Below are 23,337 nucleotides of genomic sequence, written 5' to 3' on the forward strand. Positions count from 1 at the left end.
CTAGAGAAACTAGATTCCTCTAAGGATGACATTCAGAGCAAAGAGGATGTTCTTTTGAATTTGTAGACCCTCCTAACTATTAGTGTTTCAGGAAGTTTTGAGCCTAGGTGCTTGCTTGTTTTGTTTGCCAAGATTCCAAAAGACGGTGGCCGGGTGTGGGCTCTGGAGCAATCAGCCTTCCGGAAGGGGCCTGGGCTACTGCCCTTTCAGAAGGGTTCTTAAGGAACGCCTTCCTCCCAAGTGAAAGGGCTTGCAGCTGCCGTGCTTCGCAGAAGCTGGAAGGCGTGGAAGTGAGTCTAAGGCAGGAAGCTAGTCCCCAGCTCAGGACGCTGAAGCAAGAGGTACTTGATCTATCTGAATTGATCTGAAGGGGCCGGACTTAGGCTTCCTCGTTTGCCCAGGATTTCTCTTGTGTTCCTGTTTCTACTCTACGTTTCCTCGGACAAACGCAAAGTCAAAGACAGTGTAGGGCTTTCCATTCATGTAGGAGCCCTGCTCTCGCGTGAATTGGAGTTACCACAGTCACTGTGCCTGTAAGGAAAATGGAGGGCTATTGTAAAACGCGTTGGAGGAGGGAAGGGGAGGCTTCCATTCATCATATGGGTTATAACTTACTTTCAACACAGAGAACAGATTTAAGTTTGAGTGTTTGTAATTAAACCCCTACTTATAATTAGCTCATTAAGGTACAGGATATTTAATAACCCTGAAAGTGGCCTTGTGCACCCACTCCCCCTTCCCAGCTCCCCGCCTCGTCAGAGTTCTGGTTTCAGTCAACATGAAGTACGGTAGTTTTGCCTACTTAGGGACCAGGTATAAATGGAATTACTCAGAGTGTCTTTTTTCGTGTCTGGATTCCTTTGCAGAACACAGTGTCTGAGGGTAATTTACCTTTGTTCAATAAGGCTTCCCTGTGCTAAGGTGTATCTTATGAGTAGGCACTGCATAATTTGGATAAAAACCTACAGCTGTCACCACAGCCAGAGCTGTCGCGAGAACATTCTTTTCTCAACCCGAAGCTCCATGTTCTCTGTTGCTCATGTTCTCCTCCCCTAACCCCACTCAAAGCAACCACCCATCTACTCCGTGTCTCCTTAGGTCAGGCTTGCTTGCCTAAGACTCTGTGTGTGAGGGTGGGGTCGTCTGGAATAGCATAAGGATTTGCTCCCCATCCTCGGCTCGCAATAGTGTGGTCCTTGTAACCGTCACTTGCTATTGGTTGATGAAAAGATACTGGGTTGTGTATTCCTTTCCCCAACTAACGCTTCAACTGCTCCTCACCTTTCACCACACCTTGGAAACCGGAACTCTTTCGGACAGCTTGCCAAATGGCGTTCACTGTTTTGTCCTTCGCCAAAGCAGCATATACACGTTAGTCAGCTTGAAATCCTTGCCGGCGTTCGGTATGCTTGCTCATCAGTTTTCGTTCAGCCTTCCGTATGTCATCAGTGGCAGCTGGGAGGTGTGAGTTCTGAGAACTTCTGAGGAGCATCTATCTGCCTGTGCTTCCAGACAGCCACATTTCCGTGAAGCTTTCAGATCTCCAGCTCGTCCTTTCTTCCTGCGCTCTAGGGATTTACTTCACATTGTGAATGGCATTCCTTTCACAGACGCTGGTGGTATGGCTGTTAGATCTATAGCTCCCTTCCCAATTTTTGAACAGTATCTCTCCATGAGCAAATATATATGGGTTTAGATTTTATAAAATTCTATGTCTCTCCTTTTTTGTTTTTTTCTTCTTAGTTTTTTTTTTTTTTTTTTTTTTTTTTTGTCTTTTCTTTGAAATATTTACCAGTTCCTTTGTCCTAAAGATCTGTTTTCTTCTGGGTAATCTGTGATAGTGTTACACTTTATATATCAGATTGGTTTTTACATAACCAGAGGTTATGATAGCAACAAGCATTTTTAAATTTGACCAGTCACAGCCAAAATACAGTAGCATAGGTAGAAATGTGTAGATTCAAGTTCCAGTCCAGGGTTTGTAACAGAGGAATAGGCTTTGGCGGTAGCCTGGCACCCTTTGTCTGTGCCTCCTGCAGGTCTGCCTTGGTTAACATGCCTACAGGCCTTCTGACTGTTCCATTCAAAGTTAAATTCTCCCCGTTTAGTAATGAGTAGAGGGAAAATCATACTTAGCTTTTATGACGATATCGGTTCAAAGTAACTATTTCAATTTTTGCTTGTCAGACTTCTAGTTTGTATCTGTCTAGTGAGGGGATTGACAGGTAGTGTTGAAAGCCTAGGAGGTGAGGTTTTTAGAAAATAGAGCTGGTACAAAAGAAAATATGCTTTACTCCATCATAGCGCTGCTTCCTGTCATTCTTGGGAATTCCAGAGTGTTTGGAGTGTTTGAGTTTTTGTTTGGTTTTCTTTTGCTTTTATCTCAGTGAGCCTTTTGTTAACACTACGGTTAATGCTAATGATCTTATCCTAAAGTGGGCTCCTTCCATGACCTCACTATAGTGCTAATCACTAGGGAGACCAAGGGGTTAAGGATTAGAGGGTTGGAACTTGCAGCATCTCCTAACCTCATCCTAGCTAACGACCATCAGTCACCTTTGTAATGAGCCCGTAATCAGCCAGTGAACATGTTCTCCTGACCTCCGTAAGCCATCTCTGGGAGGGGTAGAACCCCAGTAGATATATGACCAGTACATGACCATCATGACGAGAGTTTTATTTACCAGCAATGGCAGCGGTGAGTCCAGGGAACAGCAGTGGAATCAGAAAGTGACTTCTAGCTTTCCCTTGTAACCACTCCCACCCTTGTGTGGGATCCTGGCAAGGAAGTGGGGCATTTTGCTTCATATTTCTGAAAGAAGGAAGCCCTTACTTTCTGGACTGTCTTGGAGTTGAGATGTCAAATGAACTTCTCTAGAAGTCAAATATGAAAACGGAGAACATCAAGTATTATTCCCTACTTTTTAGGAAAGGACATTTTTAGGCAGTGATTGAAAGTAGAAGAAATCAATAACATGGTCATGACTTGGAGGATACGTCAAACTCTGATACTAAGGACTGCTAGCATGCAAGAGACAACATAAAAAGATATTTTCTCAAATACTACCCAAACTGGTGATAAGCCACCCACCCAAATGTGATCACTGTCAAAACACAAGTAACTGTTACGTCTTTATAAGAGATAAAGTTATGGGTTAGCTTGTTTGTTTTTAATGAAGATTAGATGTATAGCAAGGGACTTGTATAGTGGTGGGAGCAGCGGGCTGCGGCCCGGCTCCCAGCTAGCTTTACCCGAAATAATTACAAGGAAACTGTATTCTTTTAAACACTGCTTGGCCCATTAGTTTCAGCCTCTTACTGGCTAACTCTCACATCTTGATTAACCCATTTCTAATAATCTGTGTAGCATCACGAGGTGGTGGCTTACCAGAAGGATCTTAACCTGCGTCCATCTTGGAGAGAGAGCTATAGTGTCTGCTTCACTTCCCTTGTTCCCAGCATTCTGTTCTGTCTACTCCACCCACCTATGTTCTAACCTATCAGGCCAAGCAGTTTCTTTATTAATTAACCAATGAAAGCAACAGATCTACCTAATTTTCTGTCCTATCAGGGCCAAGCAGTTTCTTTATTAATTAACCAATGAAAGCAACAGATAAACAGATGACCCTCCTCCATCAGACTTGTTTTTTGTAAAGCTACAGTGTTTCACATATCTGGGAGCAGAAACCAATAAAATACAGGGACTGTGTGTGAAAACGTGGAAATAGACCCAAAGTAGACAGACAGTCTGGGGACAGAATGGTCAAGTGCTGGAAAGTCCAAGTGCTTCAGCCACTGCTTTTTACACAAAATGAAAAACAGTACTATTCTCAGGCCAGCCAAAGGAGAAAAGAATAACTCTGAAGGTAACTTAGATAGTCACTTTCCTGGTGAACATACTGGTGGACTTTTTTCAAGGTCACACATGCTGCCTTGTGTGAGCTCAACAGCACAAGGGCAGAAATGGTGGCGCAATGATCTCTTGTTATCAGAGTGGGTGAAAAAGGTGAGACCAGCTGGTGTCCAGTGTAGGAGCAAGGGAACCTGAGGCCAAGACTTACTATTTATTCTCCAGGCCCAGCCACCTTCTTCTTTCTCTCTCTATACCATGAGCTTCCTTTCTACAAAATCCTCCACGTCCTTCCCAGGCTATCCCAGTAAATTCTGCTCTAGGTTTAGTTACCCCAGGTCTGAGCTAGAAGGAAGGGCTGATGAATTCCACTGTGTGTGTTGCACTACTAGAGTCTTCACAGAGAGAATGTTTGCTCCCTTCTTCAAATCTGGGAGCCTTGATTTTGCTTGGGCAATGTTTTGTTTTATTTTCTTCCTTCCTTCCTTCCTTCCTTCCTTCCTTCCTTCCTTCCTTCCTTCCTTCCTTCTTCCTTTCTTCCTTCCTTCCTTCCTTCCTTCTTCCTTCCTTTCTTTCTTCCTTCTTTTCTACTCCACCTTCTTCTGCTTCCTCTGCTTTTTTCTTCCCTTTAACTACAGCCCGCATGGTATTATTGTACCTTAAATACATACAAATATATACATATACATATATACATATATATATATATATGAGATTTATGAGTAATGCATGAGGACTGCCGCTATGGAACACTTTTTTTTTAAAAGAATTATCATATTTGGAAAGCAAGGAGATGAAGGGGAAAGGTAAATTTACTTTCAGAAGTATCACCTCATAATACCAAAACCAGCTCGTGTCCTCAGGTTACACAACTAAAACAAGCAGAACTTCAGTAGGTTCTGCTAATGGGGAAGGTAGAGTGGTCAGATGAGAATGAGAAATGGAAGCAGGACACTGAAGTCTATAGATTATTCTAATAGTGGGTGTGCATGTGCATTTGTGAGTGTGTGTGTGTGTGTGTGTGTGTGTGTGTGTTTACATGCCTCACAGCCTAAGTATAGAAGCCAGATGACCATTTTCTGGAGTTGGTTCTCTTTCCACCTTCATGGCAAATTTAGGGATCAAACTCAGGATGCCAGGCTTTCATAGCAGGTGTCTTTATGCAGTGAGCCATCTCACAGCCCCAATGGCTTAGAGTATAGGGGCTGTGGCCCTCCAGGACCACGCAGGTGTTCTAGGATGGCTTGCCCCAGTGTGTTTTGACGCATGTGTGTACGTGCTCACACCTCTTTCCTCTTCAGCTGCTGACCCCACACTGTCTCATGTTTGTCACACTTGTAACTGTGTTTGTATATTTTTTTGTTATTAAAATAAGCAAAAATTACATGGGGAGAACCCCCATTGACTCTGCCGTGAACTCTAATTTTAATGGGTTTGCATTTACAAAAGACATCCTACTCGTTAGCATTAAACTTTCCTTGATACCATAGTCAGAAGAAAAATGTCCTGAAGTAAACCAGACTTGAAGTTTTGAAAATATATCTGGGCTTTCTCAATATAGGGATGAGAAAAGATTAGCGAAGTTGGAACTGGAAGAACCAAGTTCAGGTCCAAGGTCAAGCTTTCTGTTTCCCTTCTATAAAATGAGAACAAAAGGCTGGGGTTACAGATCAGTTGGTAGAGTGCTTGCGTGCCATGCATGAAGCTCCGGATTCAAACCCCAGCACTGTATAAAGCCAGGCAGAATAGTGCTCTGGGGATGTAGAAGCAAGAGGATCAGAAGTTCAAGGCCGTCTTCAGCTGCACAAGGAGTTGAGACCAGCCCGGGCTACGTGAGAGGCTCTCAAAAACTAAAAGTAAAAACTAATTTAAATGAGACCAATATTGCCTCCAGCTCTACAAAACTAATTTTCTTGCAGTATAAAAATTACTGCAAGAGATCTGACATTTTTCTATTTTTACCTAGAAAGTGCAGTGCGCCCAGAAGAACCAGAAGGAACTTGTGTGTATTCTCACGCCCTGTATCTCCTGCCTGATCCTGACATCTTCCCTTTTCATCCCATTGTCCACATAGGCTAAAGTTGTTTGCCTGTGATCCTTGAGGGCTCAGTGACTGCCAGGTACTTTCTAATCACTTAGAACGGAACAATGAACCATACAACATGCCCTGACTTGGTGCGACTTATACACCAGGGGCATATTTTTTATTGTCTTCCCAACTAACTGTAGTTGGACCATAAGGAGTCAAGAGATAAAGAATCCATGGTACTTTCAGCATCCCAGGCACCAAGGACACAAATCGCTTAAATGCATGAAGATAACTTTGGGTCAGTAGCCAAATCCATAGTTAACAGAGATGAAGTGTTCCACATGTAACCAGAAAATGCCACCCTCTTAACACCAGCCTTCAAAGATGGTCTAGCCTCAGTAATTGGTTACATGAGATAACTATTTCTTTGAGACCATTAATAAGATGGAAGGGAATCCCAGCAGACCTGGCAGAATCTCTGAATCTCAGGAAATGAGAAAAGAAAGCCCGTGGTTTCTGAGCTGAGGGCATAAGCTGAGAGTGGCTGACTCTAGTTTGCCTTTGACAGGATTTCCACGGTGTCAGCATCACTTGCTGTTGGAGCCATCTTCCAGAATGCGGTCCTCATGCTTTCTAAGCTGGAAAGTCCAGAGCATTATTGACATAAATGGAAATGATATTGGCCTGCTTTAATGTAACAGAAAAGTTGTACAGCTGTTGAAATGAGAGCGGCGGGGCTGCGACCCCTGCACCCAGCCGCCCACATGGCTAGCTTAGCTTATGTCCCGAAATAATTACATGGAAACTGTATTCTTTTAAACACTGCCTGGCCCCAATAGTTCCAGCTTCTTATTGGCTAGCTCTTACATATTGATCTAACCCATTTCTATTATTCTGTGCAGTCCACAAGCTGGCTTACCAGGAATGATCTTAACCTGCATCTGCCTGCAGTGCGACAACCATGGCGACTCACTGACTCAACTTCTTTCTCCCAGCATCCTGTTCTGTTTTCTCCGCCTACCTAAGGGTTGGCCTATGAAATGGGCCTAGGCAGTTTCTTTATTAATAAGAAATCATTCCCACATCATACAGCTGTTTCAAGCACCTTGCAGAGGTTGAGTGAGGAAAGGATGTGGTGTGCCTGGATGGCACCTCTACCTGGGCACCTGCCCCTCTGGGATGAGTGCCCTCTTAACTGTTCTGAGCACTCAGCGTTCACATTTGAAAGGTTTTTATGTTAAGCCGCAGCATCTGCCATGGATTTCTGTTTGAAAACTCGTTCCTGGAGCCAGGTTGGCATTATATTATACACACACTTTATCTTCTCCATGTAGAAAGACTGTGTCAGTGGATTCAGAAAGCGGCAGATGGGAAAGTGCTACCACCCTGAGGCAAGGTGGGGTGGATGAAAGGATCCTTGCAGGAGTTAGAAAACGATGATTCCAGTCTTGATCACAGTTCCGATCCAATGCTTAGATATTTTTCATCTAGCCATTTTCAAATTATAATTACTATAATGCTTTGATAAAACTACAAAAGAAGTCATCATACCCAAAGCCTTCCTATAGATTATCTCAGAATATAGCCAAAATCAATACCACCAAATATACCTTTTCCTACGAAGTCTGATCTCAAGTGAAGATAGAATAAACGTCTCTGTGCTCTCTGTAGTCCATGGTGGATGGAGGACAGGTATTTTCAGATACAGCCACCGCACAATAAGATTGGTCGTGTTTGTCATTTGCTTTCTAGGCAGTAACTAAGATCTTATGCTTTACGTCTGAAGTTTGAACTTCAGGCATTAGGAAAAAGTGTGAAGAATTAATCACACACACACCCTGTGAACAATCTGCAACGACACATTTAAAGAGGAGCCCACTCATAACAAAAAGTGGAGTGACTGTCTTAGAAGTCCCATCTTGCCGGGCAGTGGTGGCGCACGCCTTTAATCCCTGCACTCAGGAGGCAAAGGCAGGCGGATCTCTGTGAGTTCGAGGCCAGCCTGGTCTACAAAGTTAGTTCCAGGACAGGCTCCAAAGCGACAAAGAAATCCTGTCTTGATAAGAAAAAAAGAAGAAGAAGCCACACCTCCCATTTTCAGATATTACTGGCGCCAGTGGAAAACATAGGGTGGAGGTGGAGATTTGAGGGAGCTTTAGAAAGTTGGACCTTTATCTAATTAATTATCTGAAACATTTCTTTTATTTATTATTAGCATGGGTTGGGGTGGGGGCGGACACGTGCGTGCCATGTTGCACTTGCAGAGTCCAGAGTTCAGAGGCTAACTCTCGGGAGATTGTTCTGGACTTCCACCTTGCTAGGGCTGAGTCTCCCTTTGTTTCTCGTACTGTGTGCTACAGGCTTGCTGGCCTGTGAGCTTCTGGGCAGTTCTCTTTGTCTGCTTCCCATCTTAGGGTAAGAGTTTCGGGGCTACAGATGTTTGCCATCACATGCAACTTAGTGGCACACGCCTTTAATTCCAGCATTTGGGAAGTAGATGGATTTCTAAGTTGGAGGTCAGCCTGGTCTACAGAGTGTGTTCCAGGACAGTCAGGACCACACAGAGAAACCCTCTCTCAAAGAGGAGAGGGAGGGTAAACAGATCAAACTCAGACCATCAGGTTTGGCTGAGCCATCCAAATATTTCCCAACCGATTCTTCTAACTGAAGAACTAGAACTTCTTCAAGGATGGGAAACCTAACAGATATTTCAGCTGTTTATTGTGCAACAAGTAGGATTCCAGACAAAAGACAGTCTGGTGGAAAGATGAATTTATAATAAACAAATGTCAGTCCATGTGTTAAGAGTTCTCAGATCCATGGGAAGTGTAGTGGGCAGATATCAGAAGGCTTGATTAATCCAGGCTGTTCATCTGGAAGCACTTGCCCTGCTACAGCTCGGCACAGATTCGTTAGCTGGTGTCTGGCTTAGGATCAAGCATTTACTGACTCAGCGCTCATGGGTTATTAGTAGCTGCCCATAGCCATAGTTTGAAAAAACACCAAAGAAACCTGATTCCTTCTGGCAACAGTGAAAAGGGAACCCTCTGGAAAGAAAAAGAACATTCCACCAGGAAAATGTGTGAAAAGTAATTCATCCCTCCCTTTTCCTTCTTCACAGTGGATGGACGAACATTTTTTTTTTCATAAAGTGTGTGGAAATAACCAGCTCTAGGTGCTATCCGAGATGCCAGAGCAGGATAAGCGAGGCTAAACTTCTGCTTTCTTTCTGTTTGACCAGCCATGAATTGCTTCAGAACTCCACCAAGCAACTCTTGGGTCTATCCCACTGTGATACTCTGCTTATTTGGATTTTTCTCCATGTTCAGGCCCTCCGAATCATTCTTAATCCCATTTTTGTCTGATCCCAGTAAGAATCTAACCGAAACAGAGGTAAGCTAATGGGTATGTATCTTGAGAGGGGTTAATTTCATGGGACTTAAACAAGGAAGAAGAGGTATCATTCAACTTACAGAAAGATAAAGACTTTGAATTTCAGGGAGCTCCATTCTCACAGAATTTATTACATAATAGAACTGCTCTTTCCTCCTCACATGTGCAAAAACATTAAACAAACACTTCACATGGATGAAGAGTGTTTTAATTTTCAGTGTGTCGAAGTTAGTCTGAGTACACAGGAGCTTCCCGAATCTCCATTGGTTCTGTTACACTCACCCCAAAATGAAGCTGTTCTCTGCCTCGGGATTGCTTCTGAGAAACCCATAGGCTGCTTCTAGCAGGATGGACAAAGAAAGTGTAATATGCCTGTCACGTGATGATGCTCAGAGGAAGGTGCACCGCATAGGCAATGGCGCCCCCATAATTATAACTATAGTTGTCTTAACTGTAGCTAAAAACCATAACATCCCAGAGAATTCCTGTCGCTTTAATAACACTGCAGCCAGTTGAAAAATCACACCTAAACTTTTATGTCTGTGTTTATGTAACACCAGTGTAAACAAGATTACTGCTCTGTCAGCCAGAAGAATACAACACATATTTATATGTAATATGCAGGGTAAACCTTGATAATGATGGTAAATGTGTGTTACTGTCAATGCATTCACTGATACATTTGCCATTGTCTTAAAGTCTATTCCTGCTTAGCAAAAATGAAAGTACCATTCTACCCCAGCATCAGCCCATGCATCCTGTGGTTACTGTATCTTTTGATTACATCGTATTCCTCCGTGATTAAGTTAACCTTGTGTCTTATTTATGAAGTTCCTAAGAGCAATAGACTGCTATACACAAGATAGCTGGTCTGTACAGTGGGTTATAACATCTAAGTTTTTGGAAGCACTCTCTATAAGCTTTGCACGGAACAAATTGGCCAAATACATGTTTTCAAAGCCTGTCGGCGACACCTGATTGTATTTCTTTGTGGCACTTACTCAGTTTGGAAAAACCACTTAGCGGCAAATATGATATAAACAGATTTAATTCCCTGATCCACTTCTCTTCCTGAAAGGCCAAATTTTCTTACTTAAAGAGATGCTTCTTACTGGACAAGGTGACACAAGCCTTTAATCCCAGCACTCTGGACGCAAAGGCAGGTGAATTTCTGTGGCCTCAAGGCATAGCATGTTCCAGTTTAGCCAGGACTATAGCCCTACCTTCATTTCTTTCTTTCTGTCTAAAAGCTGCAAGAAGAAAATGTACCAACCCAACTAGCAAATCATCCTAGGCTGGTTTACTGTCTCCCACCACAACCATGAAAATACTGTGTGGAGTGTGGCATTGTTGAGAAAGCTGATTGGTACTGGTTATCAGTAAGGAACTGGCAAAGGCAGAAGCCAAGTTCATTGTGTAAAACACAATGGCTTCAAAGTTTCTGGGACAGAAGCATGTCACACTTAAGACCAAGGTCACAGAGATGGGCCAGAATTAACTTAACCCATCCTCCAGGCTTGCCTCTGTATACACTATGGAAAAGTGAATTAATTCTCCTCCATAACCAAAGGTCAGTTCTGGCCCCTCCTGAGACCTTGGGGGATCCAGATGTCAGTGAGGGCAAGTTCAGTGACTCAAAAGACTGCACTCTCACCCGTCACACTTAGAGATCACTAACAATCTTTCGAACCCTTCCTGCCTAGGAAACTTGAGTGCTCATGTGTTTGCCTTTAAAGAATGATATGACCCATATCAAACTTGACAAACCTAGCGTCATGGATAGGTCGAGAGGAGCTAGAGAGCCCATCAAATACAAACAGGAAGGAAATGAAACGCGTTACCTGTTCCCCACCTGGTAATTTGATGAGACCATTTGCTCTTGCTACCAACCCTGTGTGTCCACCCAGATTTCTGACAGGAGGAAGGTGGTAAGGATCAGCTGTTCTACTCTTTACATTGTGAGCTCTGCACCTGACGTTGCTCATCTTTGCATACAAGTAGATAAATAACTTTTAAATTTATTTATTTATTTATTTATTTCATGTGCATTGGTGTATTGCCTGCATGTATGTCTCTATGACTGTGTCTGATTCCCCGACAGCTGGAGTTACAGACAGCTGTGATCTGCCTTGTGGGTGCTAGGCGTTGATCTCAGGTCCTCTGGGAGAGCAGTCAGTGCTCTTAACTGGACTATCTCTCCAACCTCCTAGACTGGGTTTTGGTTTGGTTTGCTTTGGTTTTTGTGAGGCAGGGTTGTTCTATGTAGCCTGGGCTATCCTTGAACTCACTCTGAAGACTGGGATTTTTTAAGAACTTGGAAATCTCAAAAGTTCAGAATATTTAAGTTTAAACTGAACTTGAAATACTTAAAACTCATTTATTCAACTGTTACATGCTACTTATACTTAAATTTCTTATATAGTCCAGAGGACATGTTATCTCAATAGAACCCTTCTACTGGGATACCCCTAAGTATGTAAGCTGCTCAGAGTTTTGGTTTGCTTTTCTTTTTCTTTACCATCCCCCCATAAACCCATGCTGGATTATTTTTGTTGTTGTTGTTTTCATTTAGCAAGGACATTATTTTTTCTTAGCAATTTACCTATAGATCAGTTTTCTATTACCTTTTTTTCCATAATACAATGAGTATCTGATTAGATGTGACTTTGAGGTACAAATCTACCCCACGTCCCTATGAGATATGCTGTGCTTTGGAGTTACCCCTACATATCAACTCCACAGATGACAAACGAGGTCCTTCCAGTTTGGACATACTCCTACCTGGCCATGCTGCCCCCCGTGTTCGTCCTCACCGATTACCTGCGCTACAAGCCGGTCATCATGCTACACATCGTGGCCTTCGTCATCTGCTACCTGATTCTCTTGTTTGGCCAAGGTGTGATGCTCATGCAGGTGGCCGAGTTCTTTTTTGGGGTCGTCTCAGCCACGGAGATTGGCTACTATTCCTACATATACAGTATGGTCAGCCCAGAGCACTACCAGAAAGTGAGCAGCTACTGTCGGAGTGTCACCCTGGTGGCCTACACAATGGGCTCGGTGCTGGCCCAGCTCCTGGTGTCCCTGGCAACTGTACCATACTCTTACCTCTTTTACATATCCTTGGCCTGTGTCTCTGGGGCATTCATTTTCTCGCTTTTTCTACCAATGCCTAAGAAGAGCATGTTTTTCCATACAACGTATGACAGAGAAGCCCATCAAAATCCACTGGGACAAGATACTGTCCTCAAGGAAGCTCAGAAGAACCACAAGACAGCTCGCCCAGAATTGCCTGCCACTTCAGGGAAGCCAGGCGACAGAAAGCTGAGCAACCCAGAACCAGAAAATGTGACTTTGAGGGTCTTTGTGCATTGGTTCAAAGATCTGAAGGAGTGCTACTCCTCAAGGCACCTGTTTTACTGGTCCCTGTGGTGGGCTTTTGCTACGTCGGGCTATAACCAAATCCTGAACTATGTTCAAGTCTTATGGGAACACAAGGCACCCTCCCAAGACTCTTCTATCTATAATGGAGCAGTGGAAGCTGCTGCAACCTTTGGAGGTAAGTAGACATCTCTATCCTCCCCTGCTACCCTCTGAAGGATGTCGCTCCAGATGCTGAGCTTCTCCTTGGTGATTAATTAGCTATATTCAGAAAGTAGAGTAATTTCTTTTAAGTCGGGGGCAGGGGGTATATGTGTGCATGGCTGTATGTGCACGGAAGAGAGAGGAGGACATCAGCTGTCTCCTAAAACAGGGTTTCTTGCTGACCCCAGAGCTAGACTAGTGTCCAGAAAGCCCCAGTGATCCAACTGTCTCCACTCCCTGCAGCACTGGGAATGCACACATGCACAATGCAATCCAACTTTTTACAGGTGTTCTAGGGATTTGAACTCAGGTTCCATAACAGAGACCTCTTACCCACTAAGCCATCTCCCCATTCAAGGAAAGAAGGCACTGTAAAAATAAGAGCACAGTGACTTTTTATGCTATATGTTGCAGTTATAAATAACTCCAGAGTGTAAAGCTTAGAACCAAGGAATGTCTTTCTAGTAGAATCCATAATCCATTTCATTATTAAAATAAATATTGGTAATGTGCTCTGTTCCTTCAGTATTACGTTCATGTGTTGTAAAGTTTGATGATTTGTTTTATTCTTAGTTTAAAGATGAGTGGCATCAAGATAACTTCTATTTTTTATCTTCTTGGTGTGTGTGTGTGTGCACATGCGCATGTGCACATGCAGGTACATGTTGGTGTGTGTGTGTGCACACGCGCATGTGCACATGCAGGTACATGTTGGTGTGTGTGTGTGTACACGCGCATGTGCACATGCAGGTACATGTGAACGCCAGAGGACAACTTTAAGTATCATCCTTTGGATGCCATCAATCTTAGTCTTTTTTTTTCCTTTAAAGCAGGGTTTCTCATTGGTCTGTAACTCACCAAACAGGCCAAACTGTCTGACCTATTTGCTCCAGGGCTCCATTTGTCTCTGCCTCCCCATCGCTGCGAATACAATCCACTCCCATGCCCAACTTTGTGGTTCTGGGGCTCAAACTCAGGTCTTCGTGCTTGCAAAGCAAGGACGTTACTGACTAAGCTAAGCCAGTTCTTTGTTTTGATCTTTTTAAGCTTGTATACAAGCATGAATTGTACGTTGGGCACACGTCCTCCTGCACCTCTGTGCCCTTCCTTTTCATTTGCCTTCCCTGTTGTTTGATTTCCTGTTTAGAGTTTTGGATGCAGGTGTTGTAGACATGGATCCTCTGCTGTATGATAGCAAAGACTTTCTTCCCATTCTGTAGGTATCCTCTTCATTTGACTGATTCCCTCCACCCTACAGAAACTTTGAATCTCACATGGTCCCCTTTGCTGACCGTTGCTCTTATTTCCTGAGTTAGTAGAATCAAGTCAGGGTTTTTTTTATTTGTTTGTTTGTTTTGTTTTGTTTTGTTTTGATTTTCAAGACAGGGTTTCTCAGTAGTTTTTGGTTCCTGTCCTGGAATTAGGTCTTCTAGACCAGGCTGGCCTTGAACTCACAGAGATCCACCTGCCTCTGCCTCCCGAGTGCTGGGATTAAAGGCGTGTGCCACCACCGGCCCGGCTTCAAGTCAGTTTTTAATATTAAAAGAAAGTGCAGAATTTTTATTATCAACTCTGGAAAATATGTGAAGGTTTTCAGGATCTTACGTGGAGAGTCTTCTTAGGGACCTTCACAACTCTAGGTTACACACCAACAATTTTCACAAGTGGCTTTTTCATGCAGTCTCTGTGTTGCTAGACTTGGATTCTAATATCAAAAAGACATTTGCCTTTGAAGCACACTCTCCATAAATATTTATATACTTGTCAGTGGAAACGTAAATATTACCTAAGACTTTGAAGATGTGTTTCAGGAAGTGGGATATTTCCACACCTTCCTCTAAGGAAAGCTTCGGGAATGCACGGAGCCTCTGATTTGTTATTGTTTCCCTCTGGGGAGGCTGCAGCTAACTCCTGAAAGCCAAAGCAATACCAGAATTAGATCACTGAAATTTTTGCTCTCATGGCCAAAATTCTCTGGAAGAGCTCTTCTATTGCAGATCACCTATGGGAAAAAAGTGGTTGACCAGTTATCAATAATTTGAGCCCTAAATACATTTTGTTCAGTTCAAGAGACCTTTTCAAGAAATGACTGATTACAGTCAATTCTTCACCTTCTCAAACCCTATATATCAGTTCAGGTCCTTTTTCTCCAAAGCCTTAAGAAAATCAGGTCAGCTGTAGCAGAAGGATTACTTGAGCCCAAGAGTTTATTAAGGGCAATACAGGGAGACCTCTTAAAGGTCCCCTAGGTCTAGGAAGGAGGGGAAGGAGAGAAGGAAGGAAAGATGGATGAAAGGAGGAAGGAAAAAAGACAGGAAGAAAAAAAGAAGAAAGAAAACTGGGACATCCATCACTTGAAAACATACAGTTGAGAACAGTAGAGCAACTTAATTCTAAGACATTTACAGGCTTGCTCTCCTGGGTGTTTTTTAAATGACAGGGCCACTGTGTTCTTCACACTGCTGTATTTAGGCACTTTTGTCCCTTTTGCCTAGTGTATGCTTGATATGTCAACGATACTAATTAAAGTATAGGAGTGAAGTGGTTGGAAACAATAGCAGGTGATAAAAGAAGAAAACCTTCTTGGAAAAAAAAAGGCCTTTAAAAAAACAACAGTACATTCATTGCCTTTAGGATTGTTCAAGTTTTGCTGGCTTGTTTGCTGTGTCGCTATTTTCTTCCTGCAAAGCTTGACTTCTTCGTCTGCGTCTGTTTCCAGGAGCTTTGGCTGCCTTCATCGTGGGCTACGTCAAGGTCAACTGGGATCTCCTAGGAGAGCTGGGCCTGGCCGTCTTCTCAGCTCTCATCTCCGGCGCTCTGTTTCTCATGAATTACACACTCAACATCTGGGTGTGCTATGCGGGCTATTTGGTGGTCAAATCTAGCTATATGTTTCTTATAACCATAGCAGTGTAAGTGCCACCTCCCACCCCACCCCCCTTTCTTGGATTCCTAAAGATGCTCCACGAACTTCAGAAGGATCTCAGTCAGTTGCAATGTCAAATGTTAACTCCACATTGAAGGGAATTCAATGAAGCCATCTTTTTCATTTAGCAGAATATTGCTGAGTCATCAAAGGGCAAATTAAAAACCAAAACAACAACAACCAAAACCTGGGATGTGCAAATCCAAAACAAGGATCCATGGTCTACTTCTGATTTCTTCTTACTTCCAATGACTTGTCATAGTAAGGCGTGGTGTGATTTAGTTTTAGATGCATAGGTTTAAATTATCCCTAACTTCATTTAGTTGCTTAAGTTCTAAGCACATACTTTCTGGGAACAAAACATTCTCAGGAAAATTATAAAAAGTTGGACTTGGGGAAAAATGATGCAAAAATGATAAGAAAGCTTCAGCTTCAATTACATCTGGAACTGTTGCTTTTTAATCTTTTTTTTTTTAAATAAGGTCTCTGACATTCAGTCTCCTTTAATACTTAGATCTGCTTTTTAAGAGGTTTTGGTTTCAATTTCTTTCTTTCTTATTTATTTATTTTTGATTAAAAATTTCTGCCTCCTCCCTGCCTCCCATTTTCCTCCCCCTCCCCCCATTCCCCTTCCCCTCTCTCTCCCATTCAAAGAGCAGTCAGGGTTCCCTGCCCTGTGGGCAGTCCAAGGTCCTCCCCTTTCCATCCAGGTCTAGGAAGGTGAGCATCCAAACAGACTAGGCTCCCACAAAGCCAGTACATGCAGTAGGATCAAAACCCCGTGCCATTGTCCTTGGCTTCTCATCAGGCCTCCTTGTCCGCCATGTTCAGAGAGTCCGGTTTTATCCCATGCTTTTTCAGTCCAAGTCCAGCTGGCCTTGGTGAGCTCCCAATAGATCAGCCCCACTGTCTCAGTGGGTGGATACACCCCTGGCAGTCCTGACTTCCTTGCTCGTGTTCTCCCTGCTTCTGCTCCGCATTTGGACCTTGGGAGCTCTGTCTGGTGCTCCAATGTGGGTCTCTGTCTCTATCTCCATCCATTGCCAGATGAAGGTTTTATGGTGATATGCAAGATATTTATCAATATGGCTATAGGATCGGGCCATTTCAGGCTCTCTCTCCTCAACTAACCAAGGAACTAGCTGGGGACATCTCCCTGGACATCTGGGAACCCCTCTAGAATCAAGTCTCTTGCCAACCCTAAAATGGCTCCCTTAATTAAGATATATACTTTCCTGTTCCCGTATCCACCCTTCCTTCTTCCCAACCATCCCATTCCCCCAAGCTCTTTCCATCCTCCCCTTCTCACTTTTCTCTCCCCATCTCCCCTTCAGCCCATCCCACCCCACCCCCAAGTTCCCAAATTTGCCCCGCAATCTTGTCTATTTCTAATATCCAGTAGGATAACTATATGGTTTTTTGGGGCAGGGGGGGTTCACCTTCTTATTTAGCTTCTCTAGGATCATGAATTATAGGCTCAATATCCTTTATTTATGGCTAGAAACCAATTATGAGTGAGTGCATCCAATGTTCATCTTTTTGGGTCTGGGTTACCTCACTCAGGATAGTGTTTTTTAAGAAATTATTTAAAAGCATGTGGCTTGTATGGGAGCACCCTGACTACAAGAAGCTTTCTTCTGGAGCAGGCCATGTAGCTCAGTTGGTAAAGTGCTTGCCACATAAGCATGAAGTCCTGGGTTTGATTCCCAGCACTATAAAAACTGCAAAAGAGATCAGTATCAGCTCAGGACCCCAAGACCAAGGTGTGGCACAAAGAAGATTGATTTGCTCCAGGGGAACAAAGGGCAGGGAGTAGGAGATGGCAGAGACAGGAGGTAGGGAAGAAGGAAAGGGAACCAGGAAAAAGAGAAGGGTATTGTCCAGAGAGGGAGGCGAAGGACCACCTCTGCAGAGAGAGGAGACAGATGTGGTGAAAGACCCTCAGAGAGGACCTTTTTCTCCGATGAAGACCCCAGAACCAGGACACTCCGAGACCAGGCCACAGGATGCAATTAGCAAGAGGTTTATTGAGTAAACACAGGTACCTGCAGGGGGTCCGAGTCCAGACCACAGGATGCAATTAGCAAGAGGTTTATTGAGTAAACACAGGTACCTGCAGGCGGCAAAGTCTTTCGGAGGACTTGCACACCTGCTAACTGGAGGGCGGGCTTTTTATAGGGAAGAGCAAACATTTGTTGATGTCCTATCTTATTGACATCCTGCCTTGCAGTCTTTCTATCTCATAGACATCCTGCTCTCTCAAGCACATGGGATGTTCTTATGAGAGCAGGCTGGCTGCTGATCCGGAGAATTTTTTTTTATTTTAAAGCAAACAGGACGTTCCCCCGGGAGCATGCTAGCTGCATGTTTTGAGGAGGGGGTCTGTAGGGTCTTTCAGTGGCACACTGGAAATTGGTAGATTATAAAGGTCAAAGGGGAAACCCTGTGATAGGGTGAGGTTTTTTTTTTTATTTTAATTGAACATTTTTATGAGGTGAGCCAAAGGGGGCTTTTGTTTGCTAGACTTGAATACTTTGGCAGTTGTACCTCAGTGGTCAGCCACAGGAGGAAGAAGTGGCAAAATAAGGGAATAGACCTTGGTGTCTAGCTTTAGGAATGCAATCTAACAGGTTTTTTTGTTTGTTTGTTTGTTTTAGCAAGGTAGAGGGAATGGGGGGGAAGGGTAAGGCCTGATAGAGCCACAGACTCAAGTGGGCTATTGCCACTTCAAACTGGACATGGTAGACCTGGAGGCAGAAGGATGAGAAGTTCAAGGTCATGCTTGATGACCTAGCAAGCTTGAAATCAGCCTGGGCCACATGGATCTTGACTCAGAAAAGAGGAGGAGAAGGAGAGAAGGAGAATATAGTTTCCTTTGGTTTTAGTCAAAAAGAGATGAAAAACATGCCTTTTAGTTCCAAGATACATTTGAGACATCATGACAAGCTTTATCAACTTTCACTTTTAATTTGTGAAAACCATTTGACAAGTGGTAAAACATTGGAATATGAGCCCTAATGCAAATATCTGAAGAAAATGGAGAGGCCACTAGTTAGCAAGTGTTCTGGTTTCATTTCTGTTGCTGTGACAGCTACTCTGGCAAAAAGCAATGGAGGCTAGGAAAGGATTAATTTGGTTTATAATTCCAAGTTATAGTTCAACCTTTGTGGAAAGGGGTCATGTTATATCCATGATCGAGAGCAAAAAGAATAAATGCACCCTTGCTTCTTGCTCAGACCGCTGTCTCTTCTGTCCAACTCCCCAGCCTATGGAATGGTGCCCCCCCACACTAATAATCCAGACAGTCCCACAATGAAGTGTGCGCAGGCTAGCCTGATCTAAACAATCCTTTTAAGACTTCCCAAGTAATAGGTTGTATCAAGTTGATAGCCATCACAGAAAGCTAAGTTTCTCACTGAAATATCTTGGTTTAATGCATTAAACTCAAAATGTCTAGTTTCATTTCTTATGATGAGGATTGAAAGGTAGAACAGTTATTATTCTTTTGCAGATCGGAGTTAGGTAAGGCATGCCTTAACAACATTGTTTTCAACTCTTGTTCTGATTTTTTGTTTGGTTTTAACAGAAGGTCTCAAGTACCTCCTAAGTGGCCTTGAATTTGATGTGTGGGCAAGAACAACCTTGGATTCTTCCTGCCTTTTGAATGCTGGAATTATAGGAATGCATCATCGGGCCCAGTTTCTGCTTTTCCATTAGAGAAGAATTTTATGTATTTAGGGCTGCACTAACTAACTGACCTTCCAGAAGACCAGGGTTCTCAGCATCTACATGACAGCTCACAACTGTGTATAACTCCACCTCCAGGAGATCTGACACTCTCACACAGACATACATGCAGGGAAAATACCAATGCAAATAATTTTTTTAAAGAAAAGAATTTTATTTATGCCGTGGTTGCTAAATGCTAACTCAACCTTTAATGACAGATTTCAGATTGCCGTTAACCTGAGTGTAGAACGTTATGCCCTGGTGTTTGGCATAGACACCTTTATTGCCTTGGTGATTCAGGCCATCATGACTGTGATTGTGGCAGATCAAAGAGGGCTCCACTTGCCAGTCACCACTCAGGTAAGCCGCAGGACTCCTGGTTCCTCTTGACATAGTAACTAGGAATATAGAATAGCTAGGTTGCTTCCAAAATCATAAAACTAGCAACATGGAAGGCTTTAAAAATTATTTGGCTATGAACATTTTAAAATATGCAGCCCTTAATTATAAAACAAACTGAGTTTAGAGCAACTAGATTTATAGCTACCTGAAGTAGGCAGGTAAGAAGAAACTTCAGTTTTTACAAGTCATTACACTGAATCAGCCTTCAGACAAAGAACACAGACAGAACCCCGGCAGCTACTGGAGTTTCCCCTTATTTTCGCTGAGGTAGCTAGGATTGAACCTAAGCAGCCTGGTGTAAAGGCAGACCCTTAGTCACTACTCCACATGCTTACGCTCTTAATCTTAGTTCATTTGAGATAGAAAAGTCTAGTCAGAATAACCCTTATTAAGTTCTAGGTCCCAATTATTCCATAATTCAATCAAACAAGGAAGATTGCTATATATTACCAATGATATGAACTGTCAGATTTTATAAATAGCTAATTGTTTGTTTTCTTCCAGTTTTTAGTTTATGGAAGTTACTTTGCTGTCATTGCTGCGGTCTTCCTGATACGAAGCACATACATTATCTACTCAGCCAAGTGCCGAAAGAAAGTGGAAAACCTTGCTGTCGCTCAGAGTCCCAGTGAGCCACACCTACAAGAGCCAAGAGATGTGTCCACAAAGTTCTAACCCAGTTACATCAACTCCAGTCACAGAAGGGAAGGATTTCGAGATGGGCAACCAGAAATGCCTTCCACACCCGGATACTCTGCCAGTAAGGATTCAGAAACCACAACCAAACCTCAGCTTCAGGCTAGATGTCTCTGTGTTGAGCTAATTGCAGGCACTCCATATAGGCCATCATCGCTGTATTAGTTACTCTCTGGATGCTAGGAAAATGCCTAACAAAATGCAACTCAAGGGAAAAACTCAATTTGTTTTGGTTCACAGTTTTGGAAGGTACATTCCGTTATGGGAGAGGAGGCGTGGCTGCAGGAGAAAGTGGCTGCTGGACACATTGCATCTGCAATCAGGAAGCTGAGAACAGTGAAACCTGGTGTCCAGATCATTTTCTATTCAACATACTACCCCAGGCAGGGGGGGGGGTGCTGCCCACATTTAAGATGAGTCTTCTCACCTCAGCTAACATAATGGAGATAACCCTCACAGATATTCGAAGAGGCTTACACCTTCAATGACCCTCGATCCCGTCAAGTTGACAATACTGACTATCAATACTAACAACTGAACAAGCCTCATTGGGAACCCCCCAAGAATAGCAATAACTTGGAAATTCTAGTTCTGATGAGTTTGAAGAACAAGTGAAGGGCATGGAAACAAGCCGTGAAGAAATGTAAGCCTCCTGAAGATGACGACCCGAGTGCGCACAGTTACCCACAGGACTGACCTGTAACTGGCTAAAAAGGTAGCACCTGAGACAGTTTTCGTCCTTGTCCACTAAGTATACATATGTCTGTTTCAACTTACATCTCTCTGAAAGAATGACTGGTTTGCTCCCATTTCTGAGAGTCCCTTTTCAACTCTGAAAATACCAGCGTATTTTCACAAGTTGTTACTGGATTATCTCACTGTTGTCATTGTTTTTTTATCTTGTGGTCCCTTCTGGACTTTGTGTAGGAACTCTTACCCCAGGAGTCACTGCAGATGCTTCTGTGTGTCCTTGAAATGCTCCCACATCAGTTCCCAATGGCCTGGGAGAGGTGGTGAGCCTTCGGCCCACCATGACCTAGACAAGTGTTTGATTGATGAACGCAGAACACTTCTGAAGGAAATTCCAGCCTTTCCAGCAATTTTTATGCATAAGAAAATACTTGGAGGAATTAAATACGGTTCAATTTATCCTTTATGTTTGGTGCTAAGGATCAAACCAGGGCCTCACATAGGCCAGATAAACACTATGCCACAATCCTTGGGCCCATACTTAATTTTTAAATGGCAAGAGATTATGTTCAATAAAATATGAAAATTTTTAAAGAATCCAAATTTATGCATTTCTCTGAGTGTTGCCTAAGATTTTTTGCCATTTGAAATGCAGTGGAGTATTTATTAAGCAGTCTGCATCAGGGGAAAAAAGAATGCTCATTTAGAATATAAATATATTTTATTCCAAATTCCAAAATTTATTCAAAGGGGGTTGAAAATAAAATTTATCCCAAAGGCATAAACAGCAATACCTTCTTAACTGGTACCTTTTCCCTGTCATTTCAGTACCTACAGACAGCCACAGCCGGGAATTATTAAGCAGGAAGTTCTAGAAATAAACAGTAAACATAATTTAAACTGCATACTGTTCTGACGGGCACAAACGGAAGCTCGCTATCCATCCTATCTGGGATGTGTCCAAGTTACCCACTTAGTAGCTTCATGTCTCAATTTTCAAATCAACTGTGGTCCTATCTCAGTACTCACATCCAAGCAAACTTTATTTTTCCTAAAGCTGGAGTGGCGATGCTGGGAACTAAGTCATGCCAAAGAGACGCTGACCATCATAGGTGTATAATTAGGTAAAAACATAGCATATACAGGTCCCATTACTGTCCATGGTTTCAGCACCCACGGGAAGTTGTGAAAAGCTCACAACAAACCTACGTAAGTGCAAGGGATACACTCTAATCAACCAACTTCTACAGGAAATGCTATCCAGTACAATGAGACAAGAAAAAGAAAAAAACTGGAAGAGAAGCAAAACTGATTCCAAAAACTACAAGAACACATCCAAGAGCCTCATCTGAAAAGTGAGACACCAACAACTTTCGTACAGCTGTATTTATGACATTACTGGTAAAGAGCCCACTTAAAGTGGGGAAAATGATAAATATGGTTGCATTTACTCTATTCAATGTATAAAGCACAGGAACGGGCCTGAAAACACTTCAAGGTTAAAGAAATGACACCTAATGATAGAAAGTTGTCCCTTGTTCTTGGCTTGGAAGAAAAAACACAAAAATGTAAGACCTTCTTTAATTGATTATTTTCTTATGGAAAATTGTAACACATTTCCTTCAGAACTAGTAAAAGTAATTAATTATTCAGAAGATAAAAGAGAACAGGTTTCAGTCCTACATGAGATGTCTCCATCAAATCCCTGCCCTCGGAGTTCAGGGAAATCCTTGGAAGAGGAGGCAGAAAGAGTTTAAGAGTCAGAGGGAATGGAGGACACCTGGAGAAGGTCATTAAATCAACATAAGCAAGACTCCTCATATGAGCTCACAGACACTGAAGCCGCCTGCACTAGGTCTGCACCAGGATCTCTGCATTTATATTATGGCTACTAGTTCAGTGGTTTTTATGGGATTCCTGGCTATGTATGAAAACAGTGAGACTCTGACTCTTGTACCTTATCTTGGCTCTTTTCTACCTATTGGTTTGTCATGTCCAACTTCAATGAGATAGTTTTTGTTTTATCTTAATATATATTAT

At 42.8% G+C, this 23,337-nt stretch overlaps 1 protein-coding gene across 1 annotated transcript; it reads left to right on the top strand.

Moving 5' to 3' along the window:
* The first annotated feature begins 274 nt into the window (after positions 1-274).
* On the top strand, positions 275-23,301 carry Slc19a3 (solute carrier family 19 member 3). Its single transcript, XM_005361521.3, has 6 exons — positions 275-341; positions 9,121-9,272; positions 12,015-12,828; positions 15,574-15,766; positions 19,728-19,869; positions 20,416-23,301. The coding sequence occupies exons 2-6, from the start codon at positions 9,123-9,125 to the stop codon at positions 20,584-20,586; spliced, it is 1,470 nt and encodes a 489-aa protein (XP_005361578.1). The 5' UTR covers positions 275-341; positions 9,121-9,122; the 3' UTR covers positions 20,587-23,301.
* Positions 23,302-23,337: the final 36 nt, after the last annotated feature.

Source organism: Microtus ochrogaster, linkage group LG4 (genome assembly GCF_000317375.1).
Source record: "Microtus ochrogaster isolate Prairie Vole_2 linkage group LG4, MicOch1.0, whole genome shotgun sequence".
NCBI classification, from domain to species: domain Eukaryota; kingdom Metazoa; phylum Chordata; class Mammalia; order Rodentia; family Cricetidae; genus Microtus; species Microtus ochrogaster.

Excerpts from the sequence above, each read along its gene's own strand:
- Slc19a3 (XM_005361521.3), top strand. The coding sequence starts at position 9,123 with ATGAATTGCTTCAGAACTCCACCAAGCAACTCTTGGGTCTATCCCACT. Across the intron at positions 9,273-12,014 it reads AGAATCTAACCGAAACAGAG|ATGACAAACGAGGTCCTTCC; the intron begins GTAAGCTAATGG and ends TCAACTCCACAG. Across the intron at positions 19,870-20,415 it reads ACTTGCCAGTCACCACTCAG|TTTTTAGTTTATGGAAGTTA; the intron begins GTAAGCCGCAGG and ends GTTTTCTTCCAG.